The following is a 19,755-nucleotide window of genomic DNA, read 5'->3' on the forward strand; positions in this document are numbered from 1 at the left end:
ATGCCTTTCTCGGTTTCGTATCGAGATGAAAATGTTTCTCGTTCTCGGTTTTTCATAGTTTGAAATGAATGCCTTTCTCGGTTTCGTATCGAGTTGAAAATGTTTGTCTCGATCACGGTTTTTCATAGTTTGAAATGAATGCCTTTCTCGGTTTCGTATCGAGATGAAAATGTTTCTCGTTCTCGGTTTTTCATAGTTTGAAATGAATGCCTTTCTCGGTTTCGTATCGAGTTGAAAATGTTTGTCTCGATCTCGGTTTTTCATAGTTTGAAATGAATGCCTTTCTCGGTTTCGTATCGAGATGAAAATGTTTCTCGTTCTCGGTTTTTCAAAGTTTGAAATGAATGCCTTTCTCGGTTTCGTATCGAGATGAAAATGTTTCTCGTTCCCGGTTTTTCATAGTTTAAAATGAATGCCTTTCTCGGTTTGGTATCGAGATGAAAATGTTTCTCGTTCTCGGTTTTTCATAGTTTGAAATGAATGCCTTTCTCGGTTTCGTATCGAGATGAAAATGTTTTTAGTTCTCGGTTTTTCATAGTTTGAAATGAATGCCTTTCTCGGTTTCGTATCGAGATGAAAATGTTTCTCGTTCTCGGTTTTTCATAGTTTGAAATGAATGCCTTTCTCGGTTTGGTATCGAGATAAAAATGTTTCTCGTTCTCGGTTTTTCATAGTTTGAAATGAATGTCTTTCTCGGTTTCGTATCAAGATGAAAATGTTTGTCTCGTTCTCGGTTTTTCATAGTTTGAAATGATTGCCTTTCTCTGTTTCGTATCGAGATGAAAATGTTTCTCGTTCCCGGTTTTTCATAGTTTAAAATGAATGCCTTTCTCGGTTTCGTATCGAGATGAAAATGTTTCTCGTTCTCGGTTTTTCAAAGTTTGAAATGAATGCCTTTCTCGGTTTCGTATCGAGATGAAAATGTTTCTCGTTCCCGGTTTTTCATAGTTTAAAATGAATGCCTTTCTCGGTTTCGTATCGAGTTGAAAATGTTTGTCTCGATCTCGGTTTTTCATAGTTTGAAATGAATGCCTTTCTCGGTTTCGTATCGAGATGAAAATGTTTCTCGTTCTCGGTTTTTCAAAGTTTGAAATGAATGCCTTTCTCGGTTTCGTATCGAGATGAAAATGTTTCTCGTTCCCGGTTTTTCATAGTTTAAAATGAATGCCTTTCTCGGTTTGGTACCGAGATGAAAATGTTTCTCGTTCTCGGTTTTTCATAGTTTGAAATGAATGCCTTTCTCGGTTTCGTATCGAGATGAAAATGTTTTTAGTTCTCGGTTTTTCATAGTTTGAAATGAATGCCTTTCTCGGTTTCGTATCGAGATGAAAATGTTTCTCGTTCTCGGTTTTTCATAGTTTAAAATGAATGCCTTTCTCGGTTTCGTATCGAGATAAAAATGTTTCTCGTTCTCGGTTTTTCATAGTTTGAAATGAATGTCTTTCTCGGTTTCGTATCAAGATGAAAATGTTTGTCTCGTTCTCGGTTTTTCATAGTTTGAAATGATTGCCTTTCTCTGTTTCGTATCGAGATGAAAATGTTTCTCGTTCCCGGTTTTTCATAGTTTAAAATGAATGCCTTTCTCGGTTTCGTATCGAGATGAAAATGTTTCTCGTTCTCGGTTTTTCAAAGTTTGAAATGAATGCCTTTCTCGGTTTCGTATCGAGATGAAAATGTTTCTCGTTCCCGGTTTTTCATAGTTTAAAATGAATGCCTTTCTCAGTTTGGTATCGAGATGAAAATGTTTCTCGTTCTCGGTTTTTCATAGTTTGAAATGAATGCCTTTCTCGGTTTCGTATCGAGATGAAAATGTTTCTCGTTCCCGGTTTTTCATAGTTTAAAATGAATGCCTTTCTCGGTTTCATATCGAGTTGAAAATGTTTGTCTCGATCTCGGTTTTTCATAGTTTGAAATTAACGTCTTTCTCGGTTTCGTTAAGAGTTGAAAATGTTTGTCTCGTTCTCGGTTTCGTATTGAGATGAAAATGTATCTTGTTCTCTTTTTTGTCATACATTGAATTAAATGTATTTCTCGGTTTCGTATCGAGTTGAAAATGTTTGTCTCGTTCTCGGTTTCGTATCGAGATGAAAATGTTTATCTCGTTCTCGGTTTTTCATAGTTGGAAATGAACGTCTTTCTCGGTTTCGTTACGAGTTGAAAATGTTTGTCTCGTTCTCGGTTTCGTATTGAGATGAAAATGTATCTTGTTCTCGGTTTTGTCATACATTGAATTGACTGTATTTCTCGGTTTCGTATCGAGTTGAAAATGTTTGTCTCGTTCTCGAATGTCTTTCTCGGTTTCGCATCGAGATAGTTTGAAATGAATGTTTAACTCTCGGTTTAGTCTCGAATTGCAATTATTTGTCTCATTCTCAGTTTCTTATTGAACTGCAAAAATGTTGAGCCGTTCTCTGTTTCGCCACGAGTTTGAAATGAATGTCTCGTTCTCGGTTTCTTTTCGAATTGGAAAAGTTTGACTTGTCCTTGTCTTCATAAACGAAGATGAAATATATCTCATCAATTTACTGTTTGTACTCATCATCGTGATTAACCTAGAGAGTCTAAAAAGCAACGTAGCATTATTATAAAGTACAAAATTATTCTAAATTGTCTTTATTTATTACCGAACTAAATATTAGAAAAATATCAAGGGTGAGTTTCCGTTTATTGAAGTTAAGCATAATGTAGTGTAAAGTATGTGCAAGTGGAGGAATATCTTAAAGAGAACTACGTCTAGAGAAAAGTAGTATTGTCTATAAGAATGAATAGAACATAGATTCTTGTCTAATTAATTACTCATGTAATAATTTTAAACGAAGGAGAGGAATTGCTAGCTGTTTAGGAGTATACAAAGGCAACTTGAAAACGCCATTTCAAACAAAACATGCATCTTATATAATACTAGCTAAATACTAGCTACTTGAAATTACCTTGGAAGCTTTTGTTGGTGAAAAATATTTGCTGTGGATAGCTCTAATCCATTTTTCTCGGCTTTCTGGATAGTTTGGAAACGAAAAAAGTTGTCACTGTTGACTTATTGTCGTAATTGCTTTTACAATATGGCACACAACTACGAAATGGCATGATACCATCAAAAGTTTACTTCTTGTACAAGAAACAAAAAAAAGCCCCACTAAAACACTAAATGTAAGGCGAATGCACATCAAGCTGTAAAAGCACACGTTCACAGTACACAGCTAGAAGCTCAACTAAGTTGCATTTTTGCAGGGTGTGGAGAATTTTCACCCTCCTTTCCTTGACCCCGAAGGGTCTGCCTGTCCCTACGTCACGAGGGGGAGGTTGTTGACCGAAATGGCCTTGAGTTTCAGGGGGTGATGGCTGACCCCTCCACCTACAAACCCACCACAGTTGACCTATCCGCCGAACACCTCACCAAAATCCGTGACTTCATCCACACCCTAACAGCTCGTACCACCGCCATGTTAATACCCGACAATCCCCGCACCCCCACCTTCTATCTATTGCCCAAAATCCACAAACCTGGCAACCCTGGTAGACCCATTGTGTCCAGCTACAACTCACCTACAGAACGAATCTCAGCCTTTGTTGACTCCCATCTCCAGCCTCTTGTGAAAGCTCTGCCCTCCTACCTCCGTGACACCAACCACTTCCTCCAGAAAATCAGCACCCTCCCACCATTGCCCCCAAATACCATCCTTGCCACCATTGATGTCACTTCCCTCTACACCAACATACCTCACTCCCATGGCCTCCGCTCCATAGAATTCTATCTCAATAGCAGACCCAAACCTCACAACCCCAGCACCAACTTCCTGACCCACCTAGCCCACCTTGTCCTCACTTGTAACAACTTCACCTTTGAAAACCAAAATTTCCTACAGATCCGAGGTACAGCCATGGGTACCAGAATGGCCCCATCCTATGCAAACCTCTTCATGGGCAAACTTGAGCAAGAGTTTTTGGCTACCCAACCCCTCCTCTGGCTCCGCTTCATCTACGACATCTTCATGCTCTGGACACATGGAGAACCATCCTTGTCAGCTTTCCTGGACCAACTTAACCACTTCCATTCCCTCAAATTCACCTGGACGCACTCCCCCAACCAGATCACCTTCCTGGATGTGGACGTGCACATCGAGGGAGGACACCTGACTACCTCCATCCACATAAAACCCACCAACCACATGCAATACCTACACTTCTCCAGCTCCCACCCGTTCCACACCAAAAAAGCCATTCCATTCTCTCTGGCCCTCAGGGGACAGCGCCTGAACACTTCACCCACCTCCCGCCAGAATTATAACCTCTGCCTACACCAGGCCCTGGTTAACCGTGGATATCCCTCCATCCTGGTCACCAAGCAAATATCGCGAGCTGCCTCACATACCACCACCACCAAGAAACCTGCTGCCACCAACCCACCTGCACTCATCACCCAATACCATCCCCACCTCAACAAAATCAGGCACACACTGCACTCTCTTCTCCCAATTCTCCACAGTGATCCCGAAACCAAAAACATATCTCCCGACAAACCCAGAGTAGTTTTCAAATGCCCCCCCAACCTCCAAAACATCCTGGTCCACAACACTCCTTCACCACACATCCAACACCCCCCTGCCCATAAATGCAACCGCCCCAGGTGCAAGACCTGCCCCATCCTCATCACTTCTCACATCCTCCAGGTGCACACGGCCACTGGCAAATTTACCCTCCATCCCAAAGGGACCTGCCATGCCTCAAACCTTATCTACATCCTCACCTGCAACATCTGTGGTGATTTTTACCTGGGGGAAACATCAACGGCCCTCAACATCCGCATCAATAACCACCGCTCCTCCACCCACAACCTGGACTTCACTGTCGCCGTCCACACCAACCACCACAACATCAGTTTCAACGACTGCTTCCGGGTAGCGATCATCCATCTCCTACCCCAACCAGCCAACACCTCTGTTCGCAAAAGATGGGAGAGGGCCTATATATCGGCCATGAGTGCAACCACTCCACCTGGCCTGAACAAGGCCACCCAGTAATGCCCAACCCTCACCCACCCTCCCACCCCCCTCCCAACTCATCCTACACACACAGTTTACGACGAGCCTTAATGCCCAACCCTCACCCACCCTCCCAAGTCATCCTACACACTCACAGTTTACGACGAGCCTGGTGACGAAACAGTGTTTTTTTTCGTTCTACGCACCGCTTCTTCTTCGATGGGGACCTGGCAACTCTGCAGGGCCCCAACTTCCGGTTCCGCCTATTTCTCCTCACACCGATGATGCTATGAAATTAGCGAAAATTTTGAATTTTTCTACTGTCCGGTGAGTGTTTCCTTTTACCTTCTTTGATTTTTACTTAGCCCTTTTGGCCCTCCTTGCTTTTATCCATTATTATCCACATGTTGTACAATATGATGTATAAATGCCTCAAGGCAAGTTTCCCACCGTTATTTTATTTGTTTTAATGGGCCAGCTCTGTGACACCAGTGGCCAACATAACAGGTTATGAAGCTGGAGGTTCCAGGTTGGAGCCCTGGTCAAGGCATTGTGTTTGTACCATTTCACTGCTCATCCTCATTGTTGTAATTAACCCAAATGGTTGATATGATAGGCGATGTAAAATTTCAAATAGAAACAGAAACAGTTTTATTTTTTTCAATTCTTGAACCGGCATTGCACAAAACAATGTGAATGAGCATGGTGTTGGACAATTTTTCTGGTAATATGTATATTTATACATCCCACTCTTATTTATTCAATTGTCCTTAAGACATTCATTTCTTCTCCTAAACTTTTTGACACTATACACAAAAAACTAAAACTGAACTTTATGGCTCAACAGCCCTGTAAGTACCAGGCTTTGCCGGAGCAGCTTTTCCATTGGGTGATGCGTGGTCGGTGCATCGAGCTCCATTGCCACTGTTTACTGGCTTTTTGAGACAGGAACCCACTAATTCTTTTCAAGTAGCTCCCCAATTGTACTCACGATGCTGGGTCAATGTCAACATTTTGGGGGCTACCACAAACAATCAAACCTGGGATCAGTTGCATCAAAGGCAAGAGCGCTAACCATCTGGCTATGCAGAAGCCATCTATAGACAGACAAAGTTTTCTTTATCTATGCAAGCAGGGGAACTGAACGTGACTTCTGCGTATCGTGCTGAACTGCACACACAAGACATCAGAATACGTGCATAGTATAATTCACTTACCAAGTTGTGATCATAACTAATATGAAGAGCGTTACAAAAGCATGAACTGATACAGTAAAAATGTGTCACAGTTCAAGATAGAGTTTTAAATGTGAACAAGTATAAATGGGAAATACACGTTTCACACTTCCAAATCACCTTTCATATTATTAAATAAAGGAAAAATACACTTAAGAGCAAATACTAAACCTGTCAGGGTGAATGGCAGAAAGCACAAAAATAAGAACTGCAACATCCAAGCTGCCTTCTGGAAATGGAGTGTTCCATTCTTCTGACGTCATATCACAAACGAAGGCACAACACCTACACAAAGGAAATTTCACAATTTAAATGAGCAGTTGTGAAACATTAACATAGTATTGTATGATAGAGTGAAATTCCTTTAGAGAAGACATAAACACAAAGCCATTTATCATTTAGCTTACCATTCATTTAAAATTTATCTCTTGCCTTTTGTCATCAAAGTCAATTTTTATTCTAATTGACGTGGTCATGAAGTGATTCCACTCTCCAAGATTGTGAACCTGACGAAGGGACTAGTTTAGTCTTGAAACATTGTTTTTTTTATAGAATTTTTTAAGTACCTTTATTATTGGCACAAGAAGTGAAGTAAAATAAAGCAAATCAATCAATAAATAAATAAATCATTTTTAACCTTCATTTGAAAGTTGTTCCAAGACAAAAGTCGAAGTCAAACAATTGTACCCAGGGGATAACCCATTTTCTGTAATATTTTCCTTCCAACGAAATCTCTCACTCAATATCTAGGCAAGCTTTCGTTGACCAGCTGCACAAACCTGCACATCGCAACTACGAACGGCTACCGGTGGTCACCAAGGTAACCGGGAGTCATTTTTAAGAGAAGTTTTCATTTACTACATTGGTTTTTCTAAAGTTCTTCACTGCTCTCATTTGAAATTTTTGATATTCTCAAAATTTCGGGATAGGCTGTAGCCCCATCAGCTCACCCTTGCGTATACCAGTGCACACATTCTAATTTGGTATCTCTCAGCTTCAAGTCAAAGAATAACAGTGCCCTTTTGAACAATAATTTGACAGGAAATTGGTAGAAGATTGTGGGTTCACAAACAAGAAATTCAACTGTGTTCCAGTAAAAATTTTCCTTTGTACCAGGTTTGCGGTTCCTGTTTGAAACTTCCTTTTTCTATAGTATATGAGCTGATAGATTACAAATTGAAACGTATTGCAAAGGCATGCTTTGTTTCTTTTTTCCTTATATTCTAAAGTGATCACGATTGCACAAGAAATTGAGGCGAATAAAAGGGCCAATAATATTATTTACATATTTTGGAAGTGTGGAATGCATGGTGGCACATGTTGCACACTCCTAACGTCAACCATGCTCATAGAACATACACTCACACACACATACATATTAACATGCAAAATAAATAACTTATGAAAACGATACTTCGCCAGACTAACGCCACTTCAAGAAGGACCAGAAGAAGAGATGGTGATTAAAATATTCAACCATGTACTATAGATCCACCAACTCATCTGAAGCCCTAGCACGGGAGCAGTGGCACTAGTGTCGCTAGTTAAAGCTACGGGGAAGCCTGTAGTTCGCATATTTTCCGAGGTTTCAGAAAGCTTGGTGGATCTATAAAAGCAGTACAAGAAGAAGAAAAAAACATTGCAGGGTACAAAAACAAAATAGTAAAAAACTATTAAATTGTTAAAAATTATGAAAACTTATATTATTAATTATACAAATTTTGTATTATATTTTTGGTTTTGTAATGAAAAAAGTGAAATGTACAAACTTACCTGTACCAATTTGTATCGTACAAAAAGCCTTACGGTTCTTATTGGGGATCGAATCTCAGGTTATGAGAGAGTCTGGGGCTATGGAGTATTTGCAGCGAGAGGTAGTTATGCATATAGCTTGGGGTAACACCCCGCGGGAAACAACATTAACAGGTAAACAAGCTAAGGGGGCTCACCCCTGTGAAATAAGAACATCATTTAAACTTTAGATGTTAACACTTTGATGGTTGACTGGTCTGGCAGGGTTGTGACAATGTAAGAATTGGGATAAAGGAACGATCGTTCACCTCTGGTTCCCTGTTTGAAGATCTCGTAGAATCTGTAGATCCAGATGTGACGACACGGTCCCCGAAATAAAACTTCACTACCGCACCACTGCCCACGGGAACTCTTTACGTAACAATCGATACTCAGCTCATAACTTGGGGAGACAAGAACTGTTCATGTGATAGATTTCTAATAACAACTGGGGCAAGAAATATTATTTCGAGCTATTTATGTAAAATTAGAACTTTTGTTCGTTATCACTAGGGCTAGGATTTTGATGACCTTAAAATTGCTAAAAAATGACCTTTAAGAAATGCATTTATGACCTAATACATGCAAGAAAATGCCCTATAAAAGTAGATAAATGACCTACAAATTCTGAAGAATTTGTAGAACAAATTTATAAACTACCAAGAGAAATTCATATTGCAAATTAACTTTACGGTATCTATCACATGTTCATTGCATATGGTAGTACAAGTAAGAAAGTTCACTTTTTGTCATCTTTTACACATTAAGTACTGAGTTGCAGTACACAACGAAAATCATATGCAAATTCTCAAAAGTGAATGATTGTCAGTTTTCGGACAAGAGGGCCTTGTACATGAAAAAACTTCTCTCGAGTTCCACCGACACAAGAGGAGCGTACTTGAAATGAACAATATCACTTGCATTTTTTTTTAATTAAAACTTTTTGGGTGCATCAGCACTGAGGCTATCTTGCACCCATCACACTATACGGGGTCCAGCCCCTTATCATAACAAAAATAAAAGCGTATCTGAAAAGTAAAATTTCCTTACCTTGGTTAAAAGCTGAGGCTAAAAATGATGCTCAGCACAAATAAGGACAAAACACAGGACGACACAGAATTATACTGGCCATGGGGCCAGTCGCCAGAGCCTCGTTAGTCTGCAGTCCAGGGTGTACTATGTGGAAGTGAGGTTGACTATTGGGTGATGGCCAGTTGTCAGAGCCTCGTTAGTCTGCAGTCCAGGGTGTACTACGTGGAAGTGAGGTTGACTATTGGGTGCACTACGTGGAAGGAGCACCGCTTACACCCCCCACTTGCTGTTAAGTCACTATCAATTCCATAGAGTGCAAATTGCTTCCCTGACAAAATGTCCGATACAGAGCACAAAACTTTGTACCCCTTGTTTTTTTAACAATAATCCGTCTGGGGACAATGTATTTACTGATAGAGGGGGAAATCACATTGTTTGAGCTGAATCGTTACACATCAGCTTGTATCAAATATACTGCACAGAATTTCTTTGTTTCTTCAAACACAGTCGTTCAGAACTGCGCTGAAGGCAATGAGACAAGAGTCGGAAACCTCTCTCCTTCAAAGGATTACATTTGCATGTAAATTCTTCTTCACCAAAATGTAGAAAAATGCATAAGATGACTTTTAAAAGGCTGGAAAATGACAAATGGTTTAAAAAGTTTAAAAAATTACCTTTACTCCAAAAAGGGTCAAAAAATGCCCTAACAAAGGCATCCTGATTAATTCACTTACATGTAAAACACGTTCCTATCTGCTTATGCAATGTTTCTGCCTTACCAAACAAAAAGATGTATTTGCATCAAAATACTAGCCCTAGTTATCACCATTGACAGACCGCGTCTCTTGATAACGGCGTTTTCAGTGTAAAGCTGTGTTTGCTTATTTTCCTGCGATTTCCGGTAGAATTCAAATCAGGGATTTTTAAAGTGTTATGTGCTTCAAGGAAGCTCTTTCCAGCTTCTTCCGTAACCGGGCCATTTTTATAAAGTGATTAGACTATCAGGCTATGGCACTCAGGGTCCCGGGTTCGAGTCATGCCTTCAGCATGATACGGTACGGTTTGTATGGAGTAATAAATTCAAATGGACAACATATTTAGAACTGTAGAAAGCAGTCATCCTCAACACTCGTGGCACAGTGAGAAAGATTTTTATCTATAGAACTAAAGTGTTGTACATTTCGTATCAGCTTATATATGTATAGTGTAATAAGTACTGTGTTACACCAGTGAATATATTTGCAGACAAATTTGGGCTATATGACGAAATTTGCCTATAACTATAGAGCATGTTTTTGTTTTTGTCAGTTTATACACATCATGCAATATTGGCTACATTCCTTGTACAACCAACATGTATGTTGAGTCAAATAATGGAAATAATAAAAAAAACTTTTTTCTAAAAATAAATAAATTAAAAAAAAAGACAAACAAACCTGATAGGATCATAGTCTGGGTTCTCCTTCACAAGCTGTACAGCTGTGGTTGAAAAGTCACAGCAGTACACAAACAAATTAGTGTCATTCCTGGTTTGCAATATTGGGAAGACTGTGTTACCCACTCCACAACCTAGTTCGAGTATCTTTGTTTTGCAATGTTCGCCAGGATACACATCATGTTTGACATGATCACAATCAGAGTTTGTCATGTTATTAAGCACAGCACCCTCGAGAACAAGACGAGAACAATTCTTCACCAGAGGATCACAACTGTCACTTTCCACATGATTGTCACATAAATTATCACTCTTTCTTTCACTTGTGTCACTGCCTTTTGTTTTAGGGGAAGTCCTAACTACATCTTCAGTACCTGATGCCAGTTCTGAAAACTCTGTGAATAGCCAGTGTCTATCTTTGAAGAAGCTGAAAAACAAGGGTATTAATTATTGATTGCAAGGCATATCTAAATAATTAATAAAATGAAAAGACCAGCAAGTAGTTCATGCATTTACTGACCACCAGAAGAAATACTTCTTTAAGGCTCAGTTGGACCATTGGCCAACGCGAAGGCAACTTTTTTTAAAAAATCTCCTCATTTCGAAAAATCACTATATATTCCAAAACTTGGAAATATTATGTGCGCGTAAAATTCCTTATAGAGCAGTGGTTCTCAAACTGTGGTACGCATACCACCAGGGGTACATGAACGACTTGAAGGGTATACGCGATCAGCTCGGAAGAGAAATGTCGAGAATACCCACACGACAAGATTTCTGCTGCAGGTGTGTAGAGCAGACTTTACATAGCTTTAATACTCAACAGTGAAATAAGGCTTATTTTGTCACTGACACTCTTATCTTTGTTTCATATGCTTTGAAACAAAATACTCATTCAGAATCTATAAGAGACTAAACTTGGAGCCGAATATCCACTTGAAAGTTTCAAGTGCACAACCAGACATCAAGAAACTGTGTCAGGCTATGCAGGCATATCCTTCTCACTAGAAACTGACGATTTACAATCAAAACTCCAAAATTGTGCTTAACAGTTTGTTTACAAACTTATTTTTGTTCTTTTTTTTCAATAACTGGAAAAAAATTGATGAAAATTAAAGTTCTTTATAAACTTCTTAGCATACATGTGTTTCACAGTTTTATTTTTGTAACTAATCATAGGAACAGATAATAAACGTAGGATTCTAATGTTTATTTGGTTACCATTTTTCCACATACAGCCCGAATGCCATTTTCCTGAATTGCAGATACACGCCTCCAACATACCAAAAATGCCCCACCAATCAGGCAGTCAAAAAAAAAAAAAAAAAACCCAAAACCTAATATATTCTGAGAAAACGTATGTTGGGGGTACATTAGACGTTTAGTTACGACTAAAGGGTACATGAAAAAAAAAGTTTCAGAACCACTGTTCTAGAGCATTCACATGGCTTGCTTTCACTATTGTCTAGATATTATCAATAGTTTAATAGACTTACATAATCATGAAACTATTGAAAATATCTAAGCAACAGCAAACTACATGAAGATTTACGTGAATGTTCTAGAATAAATTTTAAGCAGATGTAAATTTTCGGATATTGGAATATCATAGCGGTTTTCCGAAACGAGAGGAAAAATTCAAAAAAGCTGCCCTGGCATTGGCCAAAGGTCCAGCAGAGCCTTAAATGAAAGACTAAATTTTAAGTAGTTTTGATCCAAAGGTAGTGTCGAATAATATCTTTTCACAATTTAAATTTTTGCATCATGATTAGCAGATTTAATATTTAAAAGCAGGATGTAACATTTTCTTCTGGACCTCTCAGAGGGCGTAGTTTTAACACGGTTGACATGTAACGACGAGTTTCTGGATTCCATCGCTGGTGGAGGCACATTCCACAGTAGTCCTGCATGGGATCTCTTTTGCTTGCTCCTGCTTTTGAGTCTCCCACCCTTGAGCATACTGCACTCATGGTAAGATAGACCAAACTACATTTTAAAATGGAGATTCACTAAGTTTCTATTTCACCTCATCTCTCACTACACGGTTCATATTGTAGGGCACACTGCCCCAGACAAATTATGGTTACACTTGTACTATTGGGCTTCCGGCATATAACTCTCCTTTTGCCTGGTCGAGCGTTATTCGCTTGAGCGAAGAGCTCTCAATTCCGTATGCTATCTAGCATCATTCAGGTGAACTATTGGGTGCTTGAGCAAAATCCTCTCCGTATAGCACTCTATTGCACAGTGGTTCAGATCTCACTTTATACTGTACATCGAGTTCTGATTGGCCTATCTGAGCTTACGAGGGTCGGTCATAAAGTCTTTTTTATCGTAGTGAAAAGTAAGGCTGAAGCCAATGTTTGTGTATTTAAGGTACGCACACGTCCCTCTATGTCAGCCAAACAGAACTAGCCAGAACCATAGTCTTGTGGAATGCTGCCTGAGCATCGTTTCCAAGATGATACCCCCCATGAAGACAGTGAAAGTTTACGCAGTGATTAGTTTCCTGTTTTTGAAGGGGAATAACGCAAAGGTGATCCATGCGGAACTTATCAGTGTGTATGGCGAAAATGCCCCATCCTATGACAGTGTGGTAAAGTGGCGCAGGCGCTCTCAAGCGGAAGCACACAGTGTCACCACCTCCAAAAAACGGGAAGATGCAGAAGTCATCGGGAAAGGTGATGCTGAGCATTTTTTGAGACGGCCAGGGCGTGCTCTTCACAGATTACGCTTGGAAGAGTCAAACAATCATAGGAAGGTACTACCAGGACCTCCTGACCAAGTTACGGGAGGCCATCAAATCAAAGCGCCAAGAAAAACTCTCCAAGGGTGTTCCTCTGTTCCATGGTAACGCACCAGCTCATTCTGCGCAGCAGACGGTGACACACGCAGCTGCATTGGGTTTTGAAATTCTGCCCCACCCACCCTATTCACCCAACTTAGCACCCAGTAACTTCCTTCTCTTCCCTTGCATGAAGAGCTCGCTGCATGGAAGGCGTTTCCAGGATGACGACGAGGTGATTGCTGAGGTGGAGTAGTTCTTCGGCAGCCAAAGTAGGGACTTCTACAACCAGGACCTCCACCAGCTCATCCACCGCTCATGCATCGCTCTGTGTGGTGCATATATAGAGAAGGACTAACCCCACCCCAGGCGTTCATGACACCAGCTCAATTTCATCACTACGATAATAAAGACTTTATGACCGACCCTCGTAAAATGGACTTAAACTATTTTTTTTGGCAAACACTTAACACTTTATTTACCATGCTTTATATGTACCACACTTACAACAAGAATCCTGCTCTCATCGTGCAATTGAAAGAAGTATCTAAATTGAATTAGCCAAGTGAAATAGCTTATAGCACACATAGGATACATTATATTATAACATACTCAACTTTTATAGAGCCACATAAGCTGTGGTAATTGTGAGGAAGGCAGGGGTTGGTTGGCTAGGTAGCTTAGTGGTAGATCATGGGCATGAAATGCCAAAGATCCATGGTTGATCTCTGTTGTGTCAGTTGTCATAAAATTTTTCAATAAAATTTAATATGATGCATGTGTCATAAGTAGGGCCTGGGACTTTATGTCCTATAAAACTGTAAAATATGTTTGTAATTATGTCATAAAAATTTAACGTGTGTCAGAAAAATGCAGAAATATTCTCAGTAAAGCAAAAAATTTCTCATAATATGGGAAGCATATAAGCATTTTCCAGGGAAGATCGACTAGGGTGGGTGTGGGGTATTAAATGAAGTCAGAAATCCTTTCACCGAAGAATGTCGTGGGAAAGTACTGAAAATTTTTTTAAGGTTCACTGCAATTGTCCTGTTTCATTTACTATTACACGTCTGTGGAAAGTAAAGCATAATTGGCAGCTTGCTACAGCTCTGGTAAATCTAGGCAATCAATACACAAACACAACATTTCAAGGCAGATCTTAACTATATACAGGGTGTTTCATAAGTTTGTTTACAATGCTTGGGAGGTGATTGTACAAGTGAAAATAAGGTGGAAAGTTCATGTAACGAAATTTCAAAAACGGCTTTGTTGCAGAGTTATTGACATTTGAAAACGTGGGAACATGATTTTCCGAAGTGAATAATGGTGGAGAGAAGTCGTTGGGCGGTCCACTAAGAAATTGGGTACACTCTTGTCAAAAAATCACGTGGCAATGTTGTGCAATGTCGGTGCAAGGGATACCCCAAAGGACGCGAACGAAGATGTTGACGGAAGTGGGATAGGTGTGCGTTCTGCGTGACCTGGTATCAACGAAAATTGGCATGTGTTGAATGGCACCAAAAAACAAAGAAAATTTTCTGAGCGAAGGGCACCATGACGTAAAAACGAAAAAAATGAACTGTCATAGGTTGCATACCCTGATGGGCAGATGGGTGTCCGTGTGATCTGACGTTAAGTACCACATTTCCCGCTAGGGGCACCAACAGTGTAGGTTTCCTCATGAAGGAGTGCACGTGTCTGTGCCATTCGTGCTTCAGGTGCTGTGCCAGCAGCAGGTTGTTAAATATTCACGGTTGAATGGAAAGACATGAGGTTCTTGGGCAGTAGTGTTGGGCAAACATTTGACCTAGCAGTGTTACGTGTTAATTCTTAGCCACAGCCCATCGTGTTCTGTGAAGTGTACTAGTGTTAACGGCCATAAACACTTGTAGCCTGGTGTAAGGGATGGCTGCATACACGTCCCAAGAGCTGGTGGACATGCATCTGATTTATGGGGAGACTGGAGGTAATAGCCATGCTGCAAGGCTATTACGTTTTCCAAATAGGGTGTTACCATCGCACACCTTATTCTGTAGACACTCGACTTCGGGAAACAGGATCAGTGTTGCCACCTCATTGAGAAGTTGGACGACCGCAAAGTGTGCTAACACAACGGTTTGTGGAAGATGTGCTAACTGCAGTGATGGATCATCCAGGCACCAGTTCGCACACACTAGCCCACGAACGAAACACCTCCCATGTGAATGTGTGGCGAGTCCTGCCAGAAGAGGGGATGTACCCGTACAAATTGAAGAAAGTGCAAGATCTTTTACCTCCGGACTTTGACCCACGTGAGGACTTTTGTCAATGGTTTGTTCATCAAATTGAAACTATCCCCAATTTTCAGAATACGGTACTATGGACTGATGAGGCTATCTTCACGAAAACTGGTGTGTTCAATAGTAAAAACAGTCATGTGTGGGAACATGAAAATCCACATGCACTGCTAGTGGCACATAGCACAGATTTGCAGTGAATGTGTGGTGCGGGATACTGCATGACCATTTGATTGGACCGTACGTTCTCCCTGTTCGCCTATGTGAACCCACTTATCAAGCATTTCTCAGTGAGGTTTTACCTGAACTACTAGAGGACGTGCCCTTGGCACTGAGACAAAGACTGTGGTTTCAACATGACGGTGCACCCACACATTTCGATTGGAATGTGCGCCATTTCCTCAATACCATATTCCACAACCAGTGCATTGGCAGGGGAGGGCCTGTGCCATGGCCACCTCGATCGCCTGATATTACGCCCCTGGATTTCTTCCTCTGGGGAGAGATGAAACGCCTCGTTTACGAAACACCTGTCGTGTCAGCTGAGGACCTCGTTGCCCGTATCAATGTAGCTGCAGCATCGATAGCAGAAACGCCGGGGTTGTTGGGTCGCACTAGACAATCCTTGATTCGCCGTTGTCGCCTCTGCTTGGAAGTACATGGTGGACACTTTATAAACCGTCTGTGATGAGGTTCCCTTCACATCTCCATTAAGCATACTGTGTGCCCTTCAGGGTATGCAACCTATGACAGTTCATTTTTTTTCGTTTTTACGTCATGGTCCCCTTCATTCAGGAAATTTTCTTTGTTTTTTGGTGCCATTCAACACATGCCAATTTTCGTCGATACCAGGTCACGCAGAACGCACACACACCCCACTCCCGTCAACATCCTCGTTCGTGTCCTTCGAGGAATCCCTTGCGCCGACATTGCACAACATTGCCACGTGATTTTTTGACAACAGCGTACCCAATTTCTTAGTGGACCGCCCAACACCGACGAATTCTCTCCACCCGTTTTGCCATTATTCACTTCGGAAAATCATTTTCCCACGTTTTCAAACGTCAATAACTCGGCAACAAAGCCGTTTCCGGAATTTCGTTACATGAACTTTCCACCTTATTTTCACTCATACAATCACCTCCCAAGCACTGTAAACGAACTTACGAAACAACCTGTATAATCTGAAAAGCAGCCTTCAAAATTTTGGTCAGAACATATTACATTCTGTTCCACAATGCACATATCATCTTGTGACAGCAATCAATACACAAACAACATTTTCGGGGGAAGGGGAATTTTAAGTATATAGAATTTGAAAAACAGCCTACAAATTTTTTGTCAGAACAAGTTACACTAAATATGTTTCCGTTCCACAATGCACTTACAATTTGGCCACAGAAGTTCCTGTTCGTGGCATTCTATTCACTCGCACTGTCATGCACTGACTCAGAAGACTCAAACGACAAGTTATCTTGAAACTCCCATACTCGACTGCCGATAGAATAGGGGCTGTAATGTACTGAATGTTATTTTCAATTTTGACTGATTGTTGTGAGAAGCAAAAAAAGGTAAACAAATGAAAACAATTGAAACTTGTTTACGCTGTTTCTCATGCCACACAACAATGACAGAAGGTTGTTCACACGGCTATCAATTGTCAGTGGGATAAAAAAGGGGGTATTATTTTCAGATTTTTTGTTTAGCATGGGGATCAGTGGACACGGAAAACCTTCACGGAAAAATCATATCTGATCCTAAATTCTGCCGATAAAAAAGCATATTTTTTAAAACGAACATGACATTACTAGTACTCTATTTGCCCAACAGCCACATGACAACTCCTGAGACAGTCAGTGTGACAACAAAAGTGAGTTTCAACACAAGAGAGTTAAGTGAGGAGTGGCACAATGGGTGGAAAAGACGGGACTAGAAAAAAGTGGCATGAAATTCTTGTATTCATGTGCATATTGGTTACGTGCGTATTACTCACTATCTATAAACAAAAATATGTTAAGAGTATTAAATTTCGTCTACTTACGTAAGTGAGTATATATTCGTTGTAAACTACGTTTCGGAAGCTTTACTGCTTCCTTCTTCAGGTGGTTGTATTTTAGGCTCGGAACATCAAGCCACGTCGGAGAAGTGTCATATGAGGATATTAGGTAAAAGGTTGGGGTTAAAAACACTTCCTAGTGCTCGACACATAAAAATTTAAAACTACCTTTGTTAAAAACCCTTAAAACTCACAAAAAAACATGTTAAAATCACCAACACTGTATGCTTGGGTGGCCGTTGAAAGTCCTAGTTCCTTCCTTCCTTCGTCCTTGCCAAGGAACTAGGACTTTCAACGGCCACCCAAGCATACAGTGTTGGTGATTTTAACATGTTTTTTCATGAGTTTTAAGGGTTTTAAATTTGTATGTGTCCAGCACCATGAAGTGTTTTTAACTCCAACCTTTTACCTAGTGTCCTTGTATGACACTTCTCCGACGTGGCTTGATGTTCCGAGCCTAAAAATATGACCACCTGAAGAAGGAAGCAGTGAAGCTTCCGAAACGTAGTTTACAACGAATATATACTCACTTACGTAAGTAGACGAAATTTAATACTCTTGACGTATTTTTGCTTGTATTCATGGTTAAAGGAATAGAACATGTGTCACAATCAGGAGACAAGGCCAACATTGAAAGGTACTGAAAAGGGAAGGGCTCTCAGGATGATTGATATGTTGTAAACAGTCTCATGATCAATACCTGGGTGAAACATAAATTTTCAGGAAAGCCTCTTTTAATTCAAACATTTAATTACAATTTCTAATGTTTTACTTCAGCAAATCTAACAACTCCGCCCTCCGTACAACAGCAATTTGAAAAATATTTTTTTTTACCGATTTTGGTGAAGTCCATAAAACTCATCCCAATATTTATCAGCATTATCTTCATATTCTTCCTGTTTCTCTTTGCTGAGATGAACTGATGAATTCTCCAAGACTTTGGTCTGAGCTTGAGAAATTTGATCGGCATCCCATTTTACATTATCCCTGAAACACACAAGGATTCATATTGAAACTGAAAATTACATAGGCTAATACAAATATTATATATGACAAGTGGTACCCTTGAACCTCTGTTGAAAAGTTTAAAAAATTACAGGGTTTATGAACATTATGTTGTTTATGAATGTTTTCTGTTGTTTTCAAGTTGCAAAGATATGTCTAGGTGAAGTAATGTACCTCTGTTACCTTAGTCTGAAGCAGTTCAATCTGCAGGCTTCATGCAAGTGAATATAGCACCCAACACAATCCAAAACAATACCAGCCGAGGCATTGTAAACAGAAAATATCAATGACAAAAGTAAATAAATTTAAAATAAATAATAATTATTTTATGTTAAAATGTATTATAATATAAAGTATAGCAAAGATATAGAAGTAAAAGCTTACGAAACCAAAACAGAAGTTAGGAGTGTTAGGTTTGACAATAACCTGTTGTGTAACAGCCCATGAGGGCCAGGGACTACCTACTGACTTCCAGCCTCACTTGCATCTATCGAGGTGGAAGATCATCCAACCAGTTGCAGGGAGACATGTGGTCAACACAATTAACCCCCAGTCTAATCCAGTTCCTGGCCATAAGTCCGGCAAAAATTTTGAGGTGGACGAGTTTTCTCTTTTGATTCTTTTAGGGCATGCCTAAAGAAAGCAAAGAATCTTGGGTAGACATCTGGCATACGAGGCCCAAGTTTTCTAGGGCTCATAAATTCAAGATGGCTGCCACTTCATGCACCAACAAAAGAAATCGATCATAACTTCTTTAAAATTGTTTTTTGACAATTTTTCAAAGAGACATATCTTGTTCAGAATTGAAAACTGAACAAAAAATATTCTTAGTTTTTTTTGTTTTTTTTTCATATCTTGCACTCTTATGGACATACATCCAGTGAAAGAATTCCCTAACCTTTTCTGCAAGGATTCTAAGCAATATTTGACACTTTACTTGACATTCTGGCATATAAAGCAAAAAATTACTGCCCGTGATATTTTGTTGATGCCTACTATTGTAGTGCATGCCCTGTGTAACGTTACACCTCAAAGATGGCTGCCTCTGAAGGCATTAACAAAGAAAATCGACCATGTCTCCTTATCCCATTCAGGAGTAATTTTGACCATTTGTAGGTTCGTTGGGTTTTTGCATGAAGGGAAGACACGTGTATCTTGGAT

At 40.1% G+C, this 19,755-nt stretch overlaps 1 protein-coding gene across 1 annotated transcript in view; it reads right to left on the reverse strand.

Moving 5' to 3' along the window:
• The window catches only part of Mettl2 (methyltransferase-like protein), a 52,187-nt gene that overhangs the window by 13,279 nt on the left and 19,153 nt on the right, over positions 1 to 19,755 (reverse strand). Inside the window, exons 2-4 of the mRNA XM_083121644.1 lie at positions 18,424 to 18,576; positions 10,474 to 10,899; positions 6,386 to 6,499 (exon numbers count right to left, since the gene is read on the reverse strand). Of these exons, the coding sequence (XP_082977770.1) occupies positions 6,386 to 6,499; positions 10,474 to 10,899; positions 18,424 to 18,576 (693 nt within the window). The remainder of the gene's footprint in view (positions 1 to 6,385; positions 6,500 to 10,473; positions 10,900 to 18,423; positions 18,577 to 19,755) is intronic.

This window comes from Lepisma saccharinum, chromosome 4 (genome assembly GCF_977018435.1).
Source record: "Lepisma saccharinum chromosome 4, izLepSacc3.1, whole genome shotgun sequence".
In the NCBI taxonomy this organism is placed as follows: Eukaryota; Metazoa; Arthropoda; class Insecta; order Zygentoma; family Lepismatidae; genus Lepisma; species Lepisma saccharinum.